This window comes from Nicotiana attenuata, chromosome 7 (genome assembly GCF_001879085.1).
Source record: "Nicotiana attenuata strain UT chromosome 7, NIATTr2, whole genome shotgun sequence".
Classification (NCBI taxonomy): Eukaryota; Viridiplantae; Streptophyta; class Magnoliopsida; order Solanales; family Solanaceae; genus Nicotiana; species Nicotiana attenuata.
In genome coordinates this window covers 3491020-3507268 of record NC_031995.1, presented here as the reverse complement: position 1 = coordinate 3507268, position 16249 = coordinate 3491020, and the positions used below count along the sequence as shown (strand labels likewise).

General features: G+C 38.1%; 3 protein-coding genes across 3 annotated transcripts; 2 read left to right on the top strand and 1 right to left on the bottom strand.

Annotated features, from left to right (window-relative positions):
- Positions 6820–10764, top strand: LOC109228538 (probable flavin-containing monooxygenase 1). Its single transcript, XM_019393661.1, has 5 exons — positions 6820–7333; positions 7836–8076; positions 9137–9315; positions 9421–9773; positions 9948–10764. Exons 1-5 carry the CDS (start codon positions 6890–6892, stop codon positions 10288–10290), a joined length of 1560 nt encoding a protein of 519 aa, XP_019249206.1. The 5' UTR covers positions 6820–6889; the 3' UTR covers positions 10291–10764.
- LOC109228539 (peroxiredoxin Q, chloroplastic-like) lies at positions 10632–12957 on the bottom strand. The gene is made up of 4 exons (XM_019393662.1): positions 12654–12957; positions 12411–12548; positions 11200–11289; positions 10632–11085 (listed from the first exon to the last, which is right to left on the bottom strand). The coding sequence occupies exons 1-4, from the start codon at positions 12849–12851 to the stop codon at positions 10867–10869; spliced, it is 645 nt and encodes a 214-aa protein (XP_019249207.1). The 5' UTR covers positions 12852–12957; the 3' UTR covers positions 10632–10866.
- Positions 14951–15615, top strand: LOC109229784. Its single transcript, XM_019395337.1, has 2 exons — positions 14951–15267; positions 15369–15615. Exons 1-2 carry the CDS (start codon positions 14951–14953, stop codon positions 15613–15615), a joined length of 564 nt encoding a protein of 187 aa, XP_019250882.1.

The following is a 16249-nucleotide window of genomic DNA, read 5'->3' as shown; positions in this document are numbered from 1 at the left end:
AGTAGCTCTTCAATCACAGGTATAGGAAATATATCTTTTACTGTGTGATTGTTTAGTTGTCTATAGTCTATGCATAACCTCCAAGTACCATCTTTCTTTTTCACCATAATAGGAGAAGAGTAGGGACTTACACTTGGTCGAACAACCCCTGCATCCAGCATTTCTTGAATCATCCTTTCAATCTCATCTTTTTGATTTGCTGGATATCTGTAAGGCCTTACATTCACTGGTGGTGTTCCTTCCTTCAAAATGATCTTATGATCATGATCTCTATGAGGAGGTAAGTTCTTAGGGGTTGCAAACAACCCTGAGTACTGGTCAGCAGGGTCTGTAACTCCTCAGGTACTTCTTCCACTTGATTAGAGCTGCAGCATGCTATTCCTCCATGAATTGGTTGAACATCTGCTACTAACATCATACTCAAGCTTCCAGTCTTATTCAGTAGTTTCTCCATTTGTTGATCTCCAATTACTTTGGATGTGCCCGGCTGACTGCCCCTCAATGAAACCTTCTTGCCTCCAATTTGGAATTCCATCTTCAATTGCCTAAAGTTCCACTTGATATCCCTTAAAGTAATGAGCCATTGAATGCCCAATACCACATCAGCACCCCCTAATGGCATGACTAACATGTCAGCCTTGAATAACACTTCTTGCATCCTCCATGCTACTCCTTTACTCATGAAAGAGCTGTGCACTTTGCTTCCATTTGCTTCTGACACTGAAAAAGTAGGAATAGTATCCAGCTTGCACCCTAGTTTCTTTGCAATGTCAATGTCCATGAAATTATGTGTTGAACCAGAATCTATCAACACATGGACCATTTTCCCTCTTATTCCTCCCTTCACTCCCATAGTCCTGTAGTCTACAGTTCCATCTAGAGCATGAACTGACATTTGGGGACTAAGGTTGGAATCTTCACAGCTTTCCTCTTCCACCACATACTCATCCACTTCCCCTTCATCACCACCTTCCTCTACCTCTATAATGAACAATTGCTTTTGTTTCTTGCACACATGGCCAGGTGTGTATTTTTCATCACACCAAAAGCATAGTCCTCTAGCCCTTTTCTCATTCATTTCTGCACTTGTAAGCCTCCTTGATGACTTTACTGCTGGTCGTCCATAGGTATTAGGATTTTTGCTTATCTCTGCCCCTTTCCCACTGCTAGAATATTGACCCTGAGAGTAACTTCTCGACCCTGAGTTCCAAGAAGTGCTAGAAGTTGGAAGTATGGGTTTAAAAGTCCTCATTGTCATAGGATTCTGGTTTCTCTGTAGTTGTAGAGAGTGTTCAGCTAACTTAGCCAAACTATAGGCCTTCATCAGTGTTCTTGGGGCTAACATCCTCACCTGAACTTCAATTTCTGGTTTTAATCCCTTCAAAAAACAACTGATGGAATGCTCCTCCGACAGCTCTACTTGATTAAGCAGCCCATCAAACTGATCTAAAAATTCTTGAACCCCACCAGTCTGTTTTAATCGCAACAATTCAGATAGGGGATCCTCATACAAATTATGCCCAAATCTCATATACAGATATCTCACATAATCTCCCCAATTAGGAAACCCCCTTCCTACTCTAGATTTCATCATCGATTGATGCCACTGTAAAGCCCTTCCTTCTAAATTGATAGAAGCAAGCCTAACCTTCTGTTCTTCAGAAGTGTTGTCATATTCAAAAAATTGTTCACATCTATACACCCACCCTTTTAAACCTTCCCCATTAAATTTTGGGAATTCAATACGAGCATATCTATTACTTCCATTAAAGCCGTTACCTGTTGTATGTAATCCCCCACCATCGACTGGGTTTGGTGCGACTGGTGTTGTTGAAGTCGCCGGAGCTGAATTAGCCGTCATCACCGCCATTAGTTGACGAATTTCATTGATCATATCGTCATGGCGTTCTCCCAGTATCCGGACCTGCTCCCTAACTTCGTCCACATCCCGTCGTAATTCAGTGTTTCTGGTTGTTTCCGGCATAGTTTATGGCCAAGGTTCGCAAGCTCTGATACCAATGTTGTATATTTCAACAATGGATGAAAATTGGAAGTGAATCTAAGAGATTAAGAAGAAGAATAACCTCTGAACAATACATTCCTATGCTTACAGATGATCGAGATTGAGAAGAAGAAAGAGAAATTTATTATTCAACATAACCAACCCTTTACAATCCATATGTATTTATAGCTCACCTTCTACTGCTGAGCTTCACTAACAAACTAACTGCTACTGCCCCTTCTAATCGTATAACAGCTTTTATGTAAAATATTTATACTACCCTTCTTAACTATTTAGCATATAACATAAAGCCAAACTTTACGAGGGGCCTTAACTTTTTAATTTTTTTTATTATTTATTTGAAGTCTATTTTTTTTAGCTTTTCTTAGATACAAAGTTATTAATAATTCTATTATAATCAATAACTCCTAATAAGTATTTCTCAATTGACAATATCGCTAATCCATTTAACCTTTCTTTGACATTGTTGTTCTTAGGTAAGATTTTATCGATTTTAATTTTGAAAATGTCTTTCTGCTGAAGCAACAGTAATATGAGTTATGAATACTATTCCATAAGCAATTTAGACATTTGGAAAAGAATTATATCTTTTTATTTGATTAAGTGTATCAATTAAACTGTTATTTTCTAATTGTACTATTTTTCTTAATACTTTTAATTCAGAAAATAAATCTAGACCATCAATATCGAATTAATTATTATGCTTTAAGGAGCATTCAAGGTTAAGGCAATATATTTTTCAAATTTCCAACATCTAGTGATGTTAGTTTTTACTGCCAAATAGAAAACCAAATATATTTTCATATGTTTCGAATTGTTCAAATCTATTTTGAAATGAAAAAATAGCCTTGTCTATTATGTATAAAAGTAATCAACTCTAATGGACTCTTCGAAAGATTTTGAGATTTTATTATCAGCATGCGCATCAAATTGTTACTTCCTATATATCACACGTTTCTTACGAAATTCGGGTTCGATATTCATTTCAAGTGCAATTTCCTTGGTAGAAATCATAGCACTTGCAAATCCTTCTTCTCTATATTTGTTAAAGAAAGAAATCAAAGTTTTTCACTTTACAAAACTCTTTTTTAAACTTATACATAGTCTATTAGGTGTAACAAAAAAATGCCCCCCCCCCCCCACACACACACACAAATATGGGGCCTAAAGCGATTGTTTTACTTGCTTTATGAGAGGGCGACCCCTATACAGTACTAATTGCATGTGTCTATGGTCATAGGTCACTCAAGCCACATATATCTACACTCCTCATCAAAAGTTTGAATTCAGATTAACTCGTAGCCAGTAGACTATATTCACCCTAAGTACCTTCATAAGATGCATGAGTTTGGGGTGGCTATGCAAATAAAGAACGAGTTGATCGTATCTAGCATGAAAACACGTTTGCTTATTCAGACATAATTAGTAAATAAAATTATTATTTTTCGTTAGTAGTTTAAACTTTTAGATGAGATGATTCTGGACTCAAATAAAACACACACCTCAACTTTGACATTATCTTTAAGGTTGATAATAATTTATATTTCCTCTGTCTCAATTTGTGTGGCGAAGCTCAAACTCCTTAATTTTACCGTAAATTCAGACATGAAATCTTTAAGTTTTTGAAACAAAATTTATATATTTGAAAACTCTTTAAAAAGTACTAAAGTCACAATAACTATCAATTCAAAATATTTAAAAGACATATGAAAAAATTACTTTTAAAAAAAAGTCGTTTGACTCTCAAAATCCGAATTCTGCCACATAAATTAGGGCCGAGGGAGTAGTTAAATAGTAGTCAGCTGAGCGATTCTTTGAGGGTAACATCAAATTATATAATATTGTCCCGTAGCTAATTTCCATTTTTGCTGATTCTTTTTTGTTTTACAGTTCTTATTCAAGCAATCTGTTGAGCAATTTATCAAAATAATATTCCTTTTGGTCGACTTTGTCCCAGACTTTTGAAAAATATAATTTTCTGACTTCAACCTTTGAGTCAAAGTGTTTAGATTGAAACGATCGTGGGTCAAAATCAACACTTCATTTTACCTACACATAATAATCTAATATCAAGGTACAAGGTCTTGGGTTTACAATCCAGGCTGTTTTTATTAAGGGGGAATTAACGCTCAAATACGAGGTCGATTACTGTAACTTTTGCTTAAATAGTATATTTGTATCTAAAAAAAATTACCTATTAAATATGTGTACACATATTAAATTTAAAAGTCAGTTATTAACACTTGAACTCGTCATGCTAAAATTCAAAACTCATAAAGTTGAAATCCTAACTCTACCTTATTTTATTTGATGATCAAGTTTGACTTGGGTTAGAATATTTTTAAAACTTACTAGTTTAGCTAGGTAAGTCCTTCCTATGGTCCAAAGTTTATTTATTACGTAAAATTTATGTTTTAAATAGATAGCATCTTATGGTCGTTACAATGTATTAAAGTCTCTAATTCATATGATTTGTAACTCTGTCACTGAACTATCTCTCATCAATATTTCTCTGATTAACAAAGATAACAAATTAATACAAATAAATCAAACATCAAATTACAGAACTTACCGAGAAAGAATTAAATATATTCCTCCGACATGTTATTTTCTGTACTATTTATATAGTCATTTCGGATAATATGTCACAGCACCATTTGATACATTGAACCATTAATTACTTATAGGAGGGAAACCGAATATATATGTAGAACGAAGAAAGAATAGGAATAGCACATGATCATTAGTGGAATCCCAGTTGTGCTTATAGAAATGATTTACGTATACTCTTCAATATTAATATACAAGTATAAATATAATGTGATATATACATCAAATTGGAATATCTTGCATTATATTAATACATTTCAAACATTGGATAGGACTCTCATTTCCCTTCAAGCTTCTTCACATCTTCTGGGATGTTTCATTTGATTCCATGATCCCATGGGCTGCAGAAATTTTGTAAGGGTCACCTTATCAATTCTCAACTTTTTTCTCTGTTTGTGAGAATAAATGGTTCATGCATATTTGCCACTATTTTGGACTTCAAAACACCCCACGAATCTCGTATCGACAAAACACGGGAGAAATGTTGTGTATATAAGAAAACAACCCTTATACTCTAGTTACGCATTTTATAGGGGTGAAATTCAAAAATAGCCAGATTTATAAGTGGTAATTAAAAAATAGCCACGGTTTCAAAAGTAATCGAAATTTAGCCATTTTTCATGTTAAGATAAATCTGAACGAAAACACTGTTCAAAATCCGGAAAATATCCCAGCATAATATACTGGACTTCCAGCATAATAAGCTGGAAGTTCATACACATGTGCTCCAATCTCCATTATATTATGCTGGAACTTTCCGTGTGTTGGAGTTCCAGCATAATATGCTGGAAGTTCATACACAGGTGCACCAATATCCGGTATATTATGCTGGAACTTTCCGTGTTGCAGCAAAATAGTGACTATTTTTCAATTACCAATCCGAAAACTGGCTAGCCCACTGCTATTTTTACGTTTTAAAGTTGTGCGGTCCTAGACCCAAGGCGAACAATATCATTAGTGCGTTGGGTTGTTACATTTAGTTCCCCTAGATCCCTTTTTCTCTTAATTCTCTCCCTCATAGCTATCACTCTGATGGCTCTCTCTATCTTGTGGCAAAATACATGTAGTTGTTTTTGTTCTTTGCTCTACTAAGAAACTTCCATGGATTGTTACATTTAACTAATTGTTGATTAATACATGGATTGCTCTACTAAGCGTTGAGCTCTACTAAACGAGATTTAAGGACTTTGACCTCCAAATGTAGTTAACAAGTACCAGAATATAACTAAAATACCAAGGGCCAACGCGAAATATATCTAGTCATCTACATTATGCCAAATATTTTCATTATTTAATTAAAGAACATTCTACGACTTTTCTGTAAAAATATTTGTCTGCTTCCTTTGAATATTATAATGCTTCATCAGGCTGACAATTAGAATAAGCAACATACACAAATATACATACAAATACAAATGACATATTTTTGTCTCAAATAAAATAGCCTACTCAATCTCAAAAGTATTGTGCTCTTTTTGTCTCCAAAATGCAAGGTCAACATGTTACCAGGCATGTCTCTGTGAAAATTTTAAGCAAACTTATATTTTCAAATATATTCTTGATCGATGCAACTAAGGGACGAAAGATGCAATGAAATTCAACTGATTTTTTTTTTTTTTTTAATTTGAAGCAGATTGAGAAATTTGACTAAATGAAATTTCCATTTCATAACTAACAAACTTCGCGTAACAACAATATCAGTACTACAACACAATAAAATATAGCCAAAAATGCAAATGTCAACAATACTATAGAATTATTTATTAACACTAACTATTTGACAATTAATAGTACCTATACGTACCTAGCAAAATACATGAATATTGTAACTGGGTAACTAGCGTAACGGGTAAAGTTGCTGCCATGTGACCTCCTGCCGTGGAAACAGCCTCTTGTAGAAATGCAGGGTAAGGCTGCGCTGCGTATAGTAGATCCATATGATCCGGCTCTTCCCTGAACCCCGCGCATAGCTGGAGTTTAGTGCACCGGGCTGCCCTTTTATACGTACCTAGCTAATGTAAAGATTGTTATGGACTTATTCTTACAAGTCTAAGCACGTGCCTTGTAGCAATCACCTCTCTCTTTTTCTCACTTCATTTCACATAGTCTCATCTCATGCAAATTCCTATAAATACCACCTCAAACCCTCACGTCCAAAATCATCCCATCTTTCTATATATAAACTCTCAAAATTATATATATATACACACACTCAAGTTCTATTTCTTCCTTGATTATACTCGAGCTATTTTTCTAATGGCTATTATTCGTTCGAAAATTGGAATAATTGGAGCTGGAATAAGTGGAATAGCAGCAGCTAAACAGCTAGCTAAGTACGAGCCAATTGTGTTCGAAGCCACGGATTGTATTGGAGGAGTGTGGAAACATTGTTCATATAGGTCTACTAAATTGCAGACTCCTCGTTGTGACTATGAGTTTTCTGATTTTCCATGGAGTCAGAGGGATAATATGAGTTTCCCTACTTATGAGGAAATATTGGAATATTTGTATTCCTATGCTCAATATTTTGATGTGTTGAAATTTGTCAAGTTCAACTCTAAGGTGGTAGAGATCAAGTTCGTTGGTGATCAAGAAATGAATTATTTTGGTGCTAAAATTAATGGTGAATATGGATGTTTGTTGAATGGAAAACCAGTTTGGGAGGTTGCTGTTCAAACCAATCAATCTGAAACTTTACAGGTTCTTCTTAATTTCTCTTCATTTTTAACATTTTAACATATAACTAAAGTATATGTTACATGTTTCGTCCGTCTATTTTCTGGCTCTTAGTTTGCTGTTATCATCTTTCTGTCCCTTATTGTTGATATTGCTATTTCTACTATTTCTTTCCATCTTTCTTGAGCCGAGTGTCTATCCGAAACAAAACGTATATGTTGTTCGGGTTGATTAGAAGGTGCAGAAATAGCTAGAACTGAATGCGGAAAGTATGAAAAAACATCTCGTAATGTATTTAACCAGAAAATAGATTATGCCTCTCTACCCTTCAAAGGAAGAGTAAGATCTGCGTACATACTACCCTCCCCAGACCCCACTTGTCGAACTTCACTTGGTCTGTTGTTGTTGTTGTTGTTGGCCTAAAGTATACATGTTATTATATTTCATTTTCTTTCTTAGTTTTCAATAAAATTAAGAAGAATGGATCTAACCTAAATTGGCATTTAATGTTTTATTCTTTTTTCAGTGGTACGCGTTCGAGTATTTGGTGATGTGCACTGGAAAATATGGAGATATACCAAATATGCCAAATTTTCCACACAAAAAAGGACCAGAAGTGTTCAAGGGTAAAGTTTTGCATACTCTTGATTACTCTAAACTTGATCAAGAAGCATCTACTAAGCTTCTGAAAGGGAAGAAAGTTGTGGTGGTGGGCTATAAAAAATCAGCAATAGATCTTGCTGTTGAATGTGCTGAAGCAAATCAAGGTAATTAAAATTTTCTGTTCATTATATATTCATACATCAAAGAACACAGTACTCCTTAACAAAGATTTCTGTTCACCGATAAGGGTTTTGTAGTAGAGTGGTAAATATTCCTTCATCCTTAATTACCAGAGGTCTCGGGTTCGAACCCTGAGTATTGAGTCGCCTTTGTTAAGGAGTGTTTTATCCCCTAATATAGGACTTTCCGGCGCGAATCCGAATTTAGTCGGACCCCAATGCGAGTAGCGGACAACGGGTGGGAAACCCAAAAAAAAGAGTTGTGTTCAATGCATAGTTTCTCCTTTAATCTTCATCAGCAACTAGATATTGTTACAACTATCAGCATAATATAATATAAAAAACAAAACAAAAAATGTAATGTCCAAAAGCAGGCAATAAAGAGAGGGACGTTAGTTTGTCAAAATCCATAAAAGGAAATTAAACTGTGGTTGTTGACATGAGTAATATTCTTATATTGCATGAAAATGCTAGCTGTTGCCGTAGTTATCATATTGATTAATCAACTCCAACATACTCATAACTTTCCACGTAAACCTCAACTTTACAATTATTTTAGTTTCTGTCACCAAAAAAGGGACCAGAGAATAAATGTCAAAAGCATAGTATTTTGATTTTTCAAGTCTCATGCTTTGACTTCAAGACTGCATCATAAGTATATTTTTCTTTCAAAGTCACACGCATTAAATATTTAGTGACCAATTTGCTTTTTTATTTTGGTCTAAAATAAGTGTCCATTTATATAACCAAGAAATAATTTAATTTATTTTTTCAAAATTACCCTCATATACGTATCCTTAAAAAGTCTTTTACTCCTCATATTAACTATGCTGCAACATTTAATTAAGAATAGTTTAGTCATACTAACTATTTTTGTCTAGAATTTAGTATTTTCTTAATGGGTGTGCCAAAAACAAATTGATCACTTATTGTAGACGGGAGAGAGTAATAAATTTCAAGGTTGAAATACAGAAACCACTAGCTTTATTTTTCACTTCTAATTTTTGCTTATCTTTTGAACATGTTTGTTTGTAACTGCTTGTAGGACCTGAAGGCAAAGCTTGTACAATGGTAGTAAGAACTTTGCATTGGACAGTTCCACATTACTCTATTTGGGGTTTGCCATTTTACTTGTTCTATTCTACTAGATCTTCTCAGTTCCTCCATTCAAGACCCAATCAAGGCCTGATCAGAACCCTACTTTGCCACTTGCTTTCTCCTCTGGTCAGCCCCATTATTTTCTTGTGTGTGTGTGTGTGTGTTTTTCTTGAAATATAGTGCATCATTTCACATAGGACTAACATAAGTGTCATATATATATTGCGATAGAGACGAGGAGCTTCGAAGTTAATCGAGTCCTATTTGGTATGGAAACTTCCACTGGAAAAGTATGGACTGAAACCAGAACACCCTTTTGAGGAAGACTATGCATCTTGTCAAATGGCTATTTTGCCTCATAATTTCTTCGCCGAGGCTGATAAGGGCAAAATCTTGTTTAAAAGAACATTGTCGAAGTGGTGGTTCTGGGAAGGAGGAATCGAATTCGAGGACAACACCAAATTGGAAGCTGATGTTGTCATACTTGCAACTGGTTTTGATGGGAAGAAAAAGCTCAGAGACATATTACCAGATCCCTTTCGCAGTCTGCTAGAGTTTCCCTCTGGCATGATTCCATTGTACAGGTAATTAGGCAATGAAACATTTCTATTTATTCCTAGCCAGAGAAATATTGTTGATAGGGCCAGCTAGAGGGAAAGGCCACTGGAGTGGTGGCTTTAGGCCACAAATTTTATTGAGCCGCTTCTCATAGTTGATGGTTGATGCTGAAAAACTTTCATTTTTCAATTCCTTAACAGGGGTACAGTTCATCCATTGATTCCAAATATGGCTTTTGTGGGCTATCTTGAAAGTGTTTCAAACCTGCATTCAGCTGAGATACGTTGCATTTGGCTGTCACGACTAGTAGATGATCTATTTAAACTTCCATCTGTTGAGAAAATGCTCGAACAGGTAACACAAGAAATGGAGATTATGAAGAGGACAACAAGATTCTATAAGAGAAACTGCATTTCCACTTTCAGTATCAACCACAGTGATGAAATCTGCGAAGAGATGGGGTGGCAATCATGGAGGAAGAGGAATTGGTTGGCTGAAGCCTTTAGTCCCTACAACAGCCAAGATTATGCATGGGGGAAGTAACCAAATTCAGTAAAATCTGAAAATACCCTGCTTAATTATGTAGTAGTTTGTTATTTCATGTATCTGCTTATGCAGTATATTTCTCTGATTAGAAAGGGAGGTAAAAAGAAAACGAATAAACATCACATGTATGAACGGTCTCAAGCGAGGTATTAGGACTAAAGTTTCTGTCTTTACTAGTACAAAAGGAGGAATAAAGGTTCTTTTGAATCAACTTCTACCATTTGAGTTACTCCATTTTCATTTGCAATTTAGTATACCATCGATCACTATCGATGGGGCTTCGACAACAGTAAGAAGTAGCAAGCTAAAGCAATTGAAGAAAATCATCCATTATGCAGTTACTACAAAGAGTAAAGGCCCATATATAAAAGTTTTATCACTCACAGGAGGCCGCGAGTTTAACATTCTACAGCATAAATTGTAGCAAGACTCCAAACTAACAGCTCCTTTCACATATCTAACAACTAAAAATGGTTGTACAGACTCTCAGATCACATACAATTGGCAGAAAAAGTACGAGAAATTTAATGTTTAAAAGGCAGGAAAAGAATGTAGAAAGGAGAACCTTAATATTTAAAGGCTTTGAAGTAACTTCAATGTTTCATCAATATGCTTTTCAGGTTGGAACTGATTGTTATATATGAGTTGAACCACTCCATTCTTGTCAAGCACATAAGTCTGTCTTCCCGGCAATGCACCAAAAAGGTCTCCTGGGATCCCCCATTCTTTCCTAACTTTGTTGCCTTCATCACACAATAAGGTAAATGGGAGTCTGTACTTCTTTGCAAAGGCCTGCAGAATCAAACACCTCGGCTCGGTTATCCTCAAAAGATGGCAACAGAACACAACCTAAATATTTGGCTGTTTAATAAGGTAGTTCTCATTAACCAAGTAAATGTGTAATACCTTGTGAGAAGCAGGATCATCTCCGCTAATTCCAACAACTTGAGCTCCTGCTTTCTTGAATTTTTCGTAAGAGTCTCTGAAGGCACATGCCTGTAGACAGTTTTCACATATCGGTTATCACCAAAAGTAACTTTCGCAGATCATTGTTACAAAGCTGTTAAACGAAAAATAATAGTCTAATACTCTTCCCAATGTAAATCTAACTCTGACTAGTTCAATTTTCAACAACAGTTATCTAGAAAAGAACAAAACTATGATCAACACTAGAGCCAATAAAACACAGTCTAAAAAATATAAACTGAGAAGGAAGAAGCAATTGTCCACTGATTTCCAGACGACGATTCAAACAATAAGTCTAAAGAGGGCAGCCTGGTGCACTAAGCTCTCGGTATGCACGGGGCCCGGGGAAAGGTCGAACCACAAGGGTTTATTGTACGCAGTCTTACCCTACATTTCTGCAAGAGGCTATTTCCACGACTCAAACCCGTGACCTCCTGGTCACATGACAATAACTTTACCAGTTACGCCAAGGCTCCCCTTCTCAAACAGTAAGTCTATCTTGTTACTTATAAGAGGAAGTGCTACCAAATCCATAAAATCGAAACTTCGCATAGACTAGCCTATGAAGTGTTGAGGTACATAAACACCGGACATTTGAATTAAAATGCAGTGAGGCAGAGGACCTAATATGCTGATGATTTACAAATAGGTCAGAATTGGAAGGTCATACAAAAGAGGACCTTGCAATTCCATACTAAGCTTCATATTACCAGTACAGTAACCGTGTAAATGGCAGTCCGGTGCACTAAGTTCCCGCTACGCGCAAGGTCGGTGAAATGCCCGGACCACAAAGGTCTATTGTACACAGTCTTACCCTGCATTTATGCAAGAGATTGTTACCATGGCTCGAACTCTTGACCACCTGGTCACGTGACAGCAACTTTACCAGCTACACCACGATTTCCCTTCAGTACACTATGTTTAATATTTTTTATTTTTTTTTGGTAATACTATGTTTAATCTTGACTTCATGATTCCAGGGAATTTTTCATCAATACACTATTTATAAAGGATAAAAATTTCTCCAGTTCAGTCACACAATCAGAGTGATGTTTTAAGCAGCTTGTTTTAAATCTTTTCTTCATAAATGTGAAATTACAGGACTAATAAGAAATAGAACTGCAAAATCTAAGTATCATACTAAGATATACCTGTTTGGTGCAACCAGGAGTTTCATCAGCAGGATAGAAATAAACCACAACAGGTTTGCCTTTAAACTTGGAAAGGCTCACATTTTTACCATCTTGATCTTTCAATGTGAATGGTGGAGGCACTGTACCTTTGTTCACCTACAAACATCCAATAAAATTCAAAGAGAATATTAGAAATCAAGAAAACACTAATGAAACTAAAAAGCTAAGAGAAAGTAACAAATGCAATGCAATTTATTTTACCTTAGCAACAATGGAAGTTCTAGAACAAGAAGAAGAAGGGGTTGAAAAAGAAGGTGAATTTTGGACTTTAAGACCATAAAACTGAGATTGTGATGATCTGGAGACAATGGTGAGGTTCTGGGAAATGGGGATTTTTGGGGTTTGACTGTGGAGCAGAGAAGGGAGAGTATGTTTTACAGAGATGGAAAGAGAAGCCATTTTGGAATATGTGATAAGATAATTGTGTGTCTATTGCTGAAGAAAGACAACACTGAGCTGCTTGTTATTGTATGGATTTCAAGATTGTTGATTTTGTATAGTTAAGACAGTGTGTGCATGTGAGCAAAGATGAGATGGGGTTTTTGACGTGGAGCATTGTTCACCCCAATATCCGATTATTGACAGTACGGTCGAAATATTAATTTTCTTTTCCTTTTGCTCTTTTTATAATGGAAAAGAAGTTTAAATTTATTGGAAGATTTGGAGATTAATAAGAATATAAGAAACGATGTTCGTAAATAAAATACTAGAGATCATAAAGACAAATTATTTTATTCTATTCTCTTTGTAAGTGGGTATAAGAGATCTTTTTCTTCAAGTTTATATTCTTTTGGTTTTCATCCGGTGTCCGGTATCTGTATTGGAGCCCAACTATATCCGTATTTGCGCCGCGTAGTGCCCCATTCGGGTGGAGGGGAGGGGGAGGAGAGAAAGCGCTCCCTACCAAGGATTCAAACCAAGACCTCTCGTTAAGTAAAGAAGAATCACATCCGCTACCCCACATACTTTGGCGCCGTCTATGGGGATTCCCTAGTAAAATTTGTAATTTCTTCTAGATCTATAACTATCACGGGTTGCTAAAAAAAAAAACAGAGAACAAAACTCTTTTTTCCTTGTACACACAGATCTCACATGACAGGTAACAGAGAAGAAAGAATGAGGGTAGTGGCCGACCTCACCACCAATCTTTTAAACACCATCAATGAGGTTTATGAGACAGAAGGCGAGGACATAACACCTAATGCCTTTCCCAGGAGAGGCGGGTCGCCTCTCCCTCACGGCAGTATCGCAACGTCCCACGGTAAATGAGCTTCTACGTCCACAACGGAAGAGACGCCACCAGCAGTGAAAAAGCTCCTTGAGACTTGGCTAGCTAACACGCTAACCAGCATCCTCAACAAGCCCGCCCAAGAGACAGTCAGAGAAAACGCAAGGACTTGCATTACACCGACAACGGTCGAGCAGCATGGCCCTTTCTCTCCAGTAATAGGTATTACTCACACTGTTAATAATGCAGGTGACGATACCCTTACAGCCATTTTGAAAAAGATAGAGGAAATGCAAAACGAGAACAAAGTGCTTCAGGACCATATGAGAGAGCACCAAGAAAGAGTCAACAATATACCAGGCGCCCCGAAACTCTTGCCAAAAAGAGATGTTGGTCGGTTTGTCGAACAACCATACAGTGATGAAGCTGCCCTGCATGCCATACCAAAGACCTTCAAAATGCTGCCCTATCTGAAAATATATGATGGTACGACCGATCCTGAAGATCATGTGACTCACTATGTCACCACTGTAAAAGACAATAACCTCGCCAAAGAACAAGTATCCTCCATCTTGTTGAAGAAGTTCGACGAGACCCTCACCGGAGGAGCATTAACTTGGTATTCACAGCTGCCGGCGCGTTCCATCGAAACATTCGAAGAAATGGACGACAAGTTCGTAATGGCCCATGCTGGGGCTAAAAAGGCGGAGGCAAGAGTGAACGACTAATTCGCCATCAAACAATTGCCCGGAGAGAGGCTGAGGGACTTCCTCTCTCGATTCAACCGAGTAAGGATGACCTTACCAAATATATCGGAAGGAATGGTCGTAGCAGCTTTCTAAAACATGCTGAGCAGGAATGGCTCAAGGGCGACCAGAAAGTTAATAAGTCGGCTTATGAAATACCCTCCAACCACTTGGGATAAAATACATAACGCTTATTGTGACGAGGTCCGTGCAGACGAGGACGACCTAAATGGGCCAACCCATCGGTTGACCTCGGTACAGGCCGAGTCCAGAAAGTATCGAAGAAACGATATCAGGAGGGACCTTGCAGCTCCACGACCTAACCGAGAACGGCATCAGCCATATATTAGAAGCGCCATCATGCCCCCCTCCCGCCACGAAGAGGGACCACCTAGACCAAGGACAGGGACTCACCAGAATGAGAGAGGTATGCCCCCTTTGTTATCCGCTCACAATTTTTGTGTGTCACCCTCAGAAATAGTCTACGCATTGGAGAAGCTCGGACCAAAAAGTGGCCATAGAACATGAGGTCAGATCCAAGCACCAAAAAGTCAGATGCCCTCTGTGAGTTCCACCAAGAGCGAGGTCACAAAACTGAGGACTGCATCGCTCTAAGGCAGGAGGTCGTAAACATGCTTCGCCAAGGACACCACAAAGAATTGCTGAGCGACCGGGGGAGGACCAACTTTTCCCGAGGACGTGAACAGCACCAGGGACCTCCGAAACCACCCTCACCGACCTGCACCATTCAAATGATCATCGGGGGCGGCGACAACGCTTCAATCAATAACGTAAAATTCACCACAACACACAAGCTTAAACAGTCGATCACTCACGAACGGTATGACGAACTCGAAGAAAGTATCATCTTCGATAAGTCAGATACCCACGGTTTGGTTTTCCCTCATTATGACACCCTTGTTATCACTTTACGAATATTAGATACAGATGTGAGACGCATTATGGTGGACGATGGAAGCGGCACGTACATTATCCACCCTCGAGTACTCGCACAAATGAACTTGAGGATAAGATTGTGCCGCATTGCATCATGCTAACAGGTTTTAACAATGCAGTTGAACGAACATCTGGGAAAATCACACTCCCCGTCCTGGCCGGTGGCGTCACTCTGGAAACCACATTCCACATCATGGACCAGGATACGGCGTACAACGCCATAATAGGCTGACCCTGGATACATGCCATGAGGGCCACCCCCTCCAGCTTGTACCAAGTTATCAAATTTCCAACCCCATGGGCCATGGGGAATATTCAACATACGATGGTACGCGAGGACCCTTCTAACTCGACTTCAAAGCGAGTAAAACCCTCGCTCAGCATCCGAACCTCATCAGGATTGAGATCGGAGCCCGTCTCAAAACCGTCCTCGGCAACCCCCTTACCTCTCTCATCGGTACACGAGGTGGGAACATCAACTGGCCGCGAGGACGACGACTCGTCTCGCCGCACAGTACCCAGAACCTCCACGGAAGGCCCACCGCCGCCAATGTCGGCAGCAGGAAGGGGCACGCTCCCTGCAGCTTCCACTGATGGCGATACTGCAGACGGAAGATTTGCATCATCTTCAGGCACGGTGTTGGCCGGCTCACGATCTTTCCTTGTAGAATCTACGGCTCGGATTGTTCCATCACCAATATTCACCGACCTCCTTTTATGAGGGACCAAATCCTTCTAGCTCGGTGACGACTCTTTATCTATTAAATGAAACAAGGGAGAGGCAGGAGTCTCTGTTACTGAGGCATCGATGATCAAGCCGATCTAGCCAAAACAGGAGGCGGAATGGAAGTGGATGGCCGGGTAGG

Bases quoted from the DNA above. Each gene is read 5' to 3' on its own strand.
- LOC109228538 (XM_019393661.1), top strand. From the start codon at position 6,890: ATGGCTATTATTCGTTCGAAAATTGGAATAATTGGAGCTGGAATAAGT. The intron at 8,077-9,136 runs GTAATTAAAATT...AACTGCTTGTAG, and splicing joins ATGTGCTGAAGCAAATCAAG to GACCTGAAGGCAAAGCTTGT. The intron at 9,316-9,420 runs GTCAGCCCCATT...ATATTGCGATAG, and splicing joins GCCACTTGCTTTCTCCTCTG to AGACGAGGAGCTTCGAAGTT.
- LOC109228539 (XM_019393662.1), bottom strand. From the start codon at position 12,851: ATGGCTTCTCTTTCCATCTCTGTAAAACATACTCTCCCTTCTCTGCTC. The intron at 11,290-12,410 runs GTATATCTTAGT...AACTGTCTACAG, and splicing joins CTCCTGGTTGCACCAAACAG to GCATGTGCCTTCAGAGACTC. The intron at 11,086-11,199 runs GTATTACACATT...TTGATTCTGCAG, and splicing joins ATGATCCTGCTTCTCACAAG to GCCTTTGCAAAGAAGTACAG.
- LOC109229784 (XM_019395337.1), top strand. From the start codon at position 14,951: ATGAGGTCAGATCCAAGCACCAAAAAGTCAGATGCCCTCTGTGAGTTC. The intron at 15,268-15,368 runs GTATGACGAACT...TACGAATATTAG, and splicing joins CAGTCGATCACTCACGAACG to ATACAGATGTGAGACGCATT.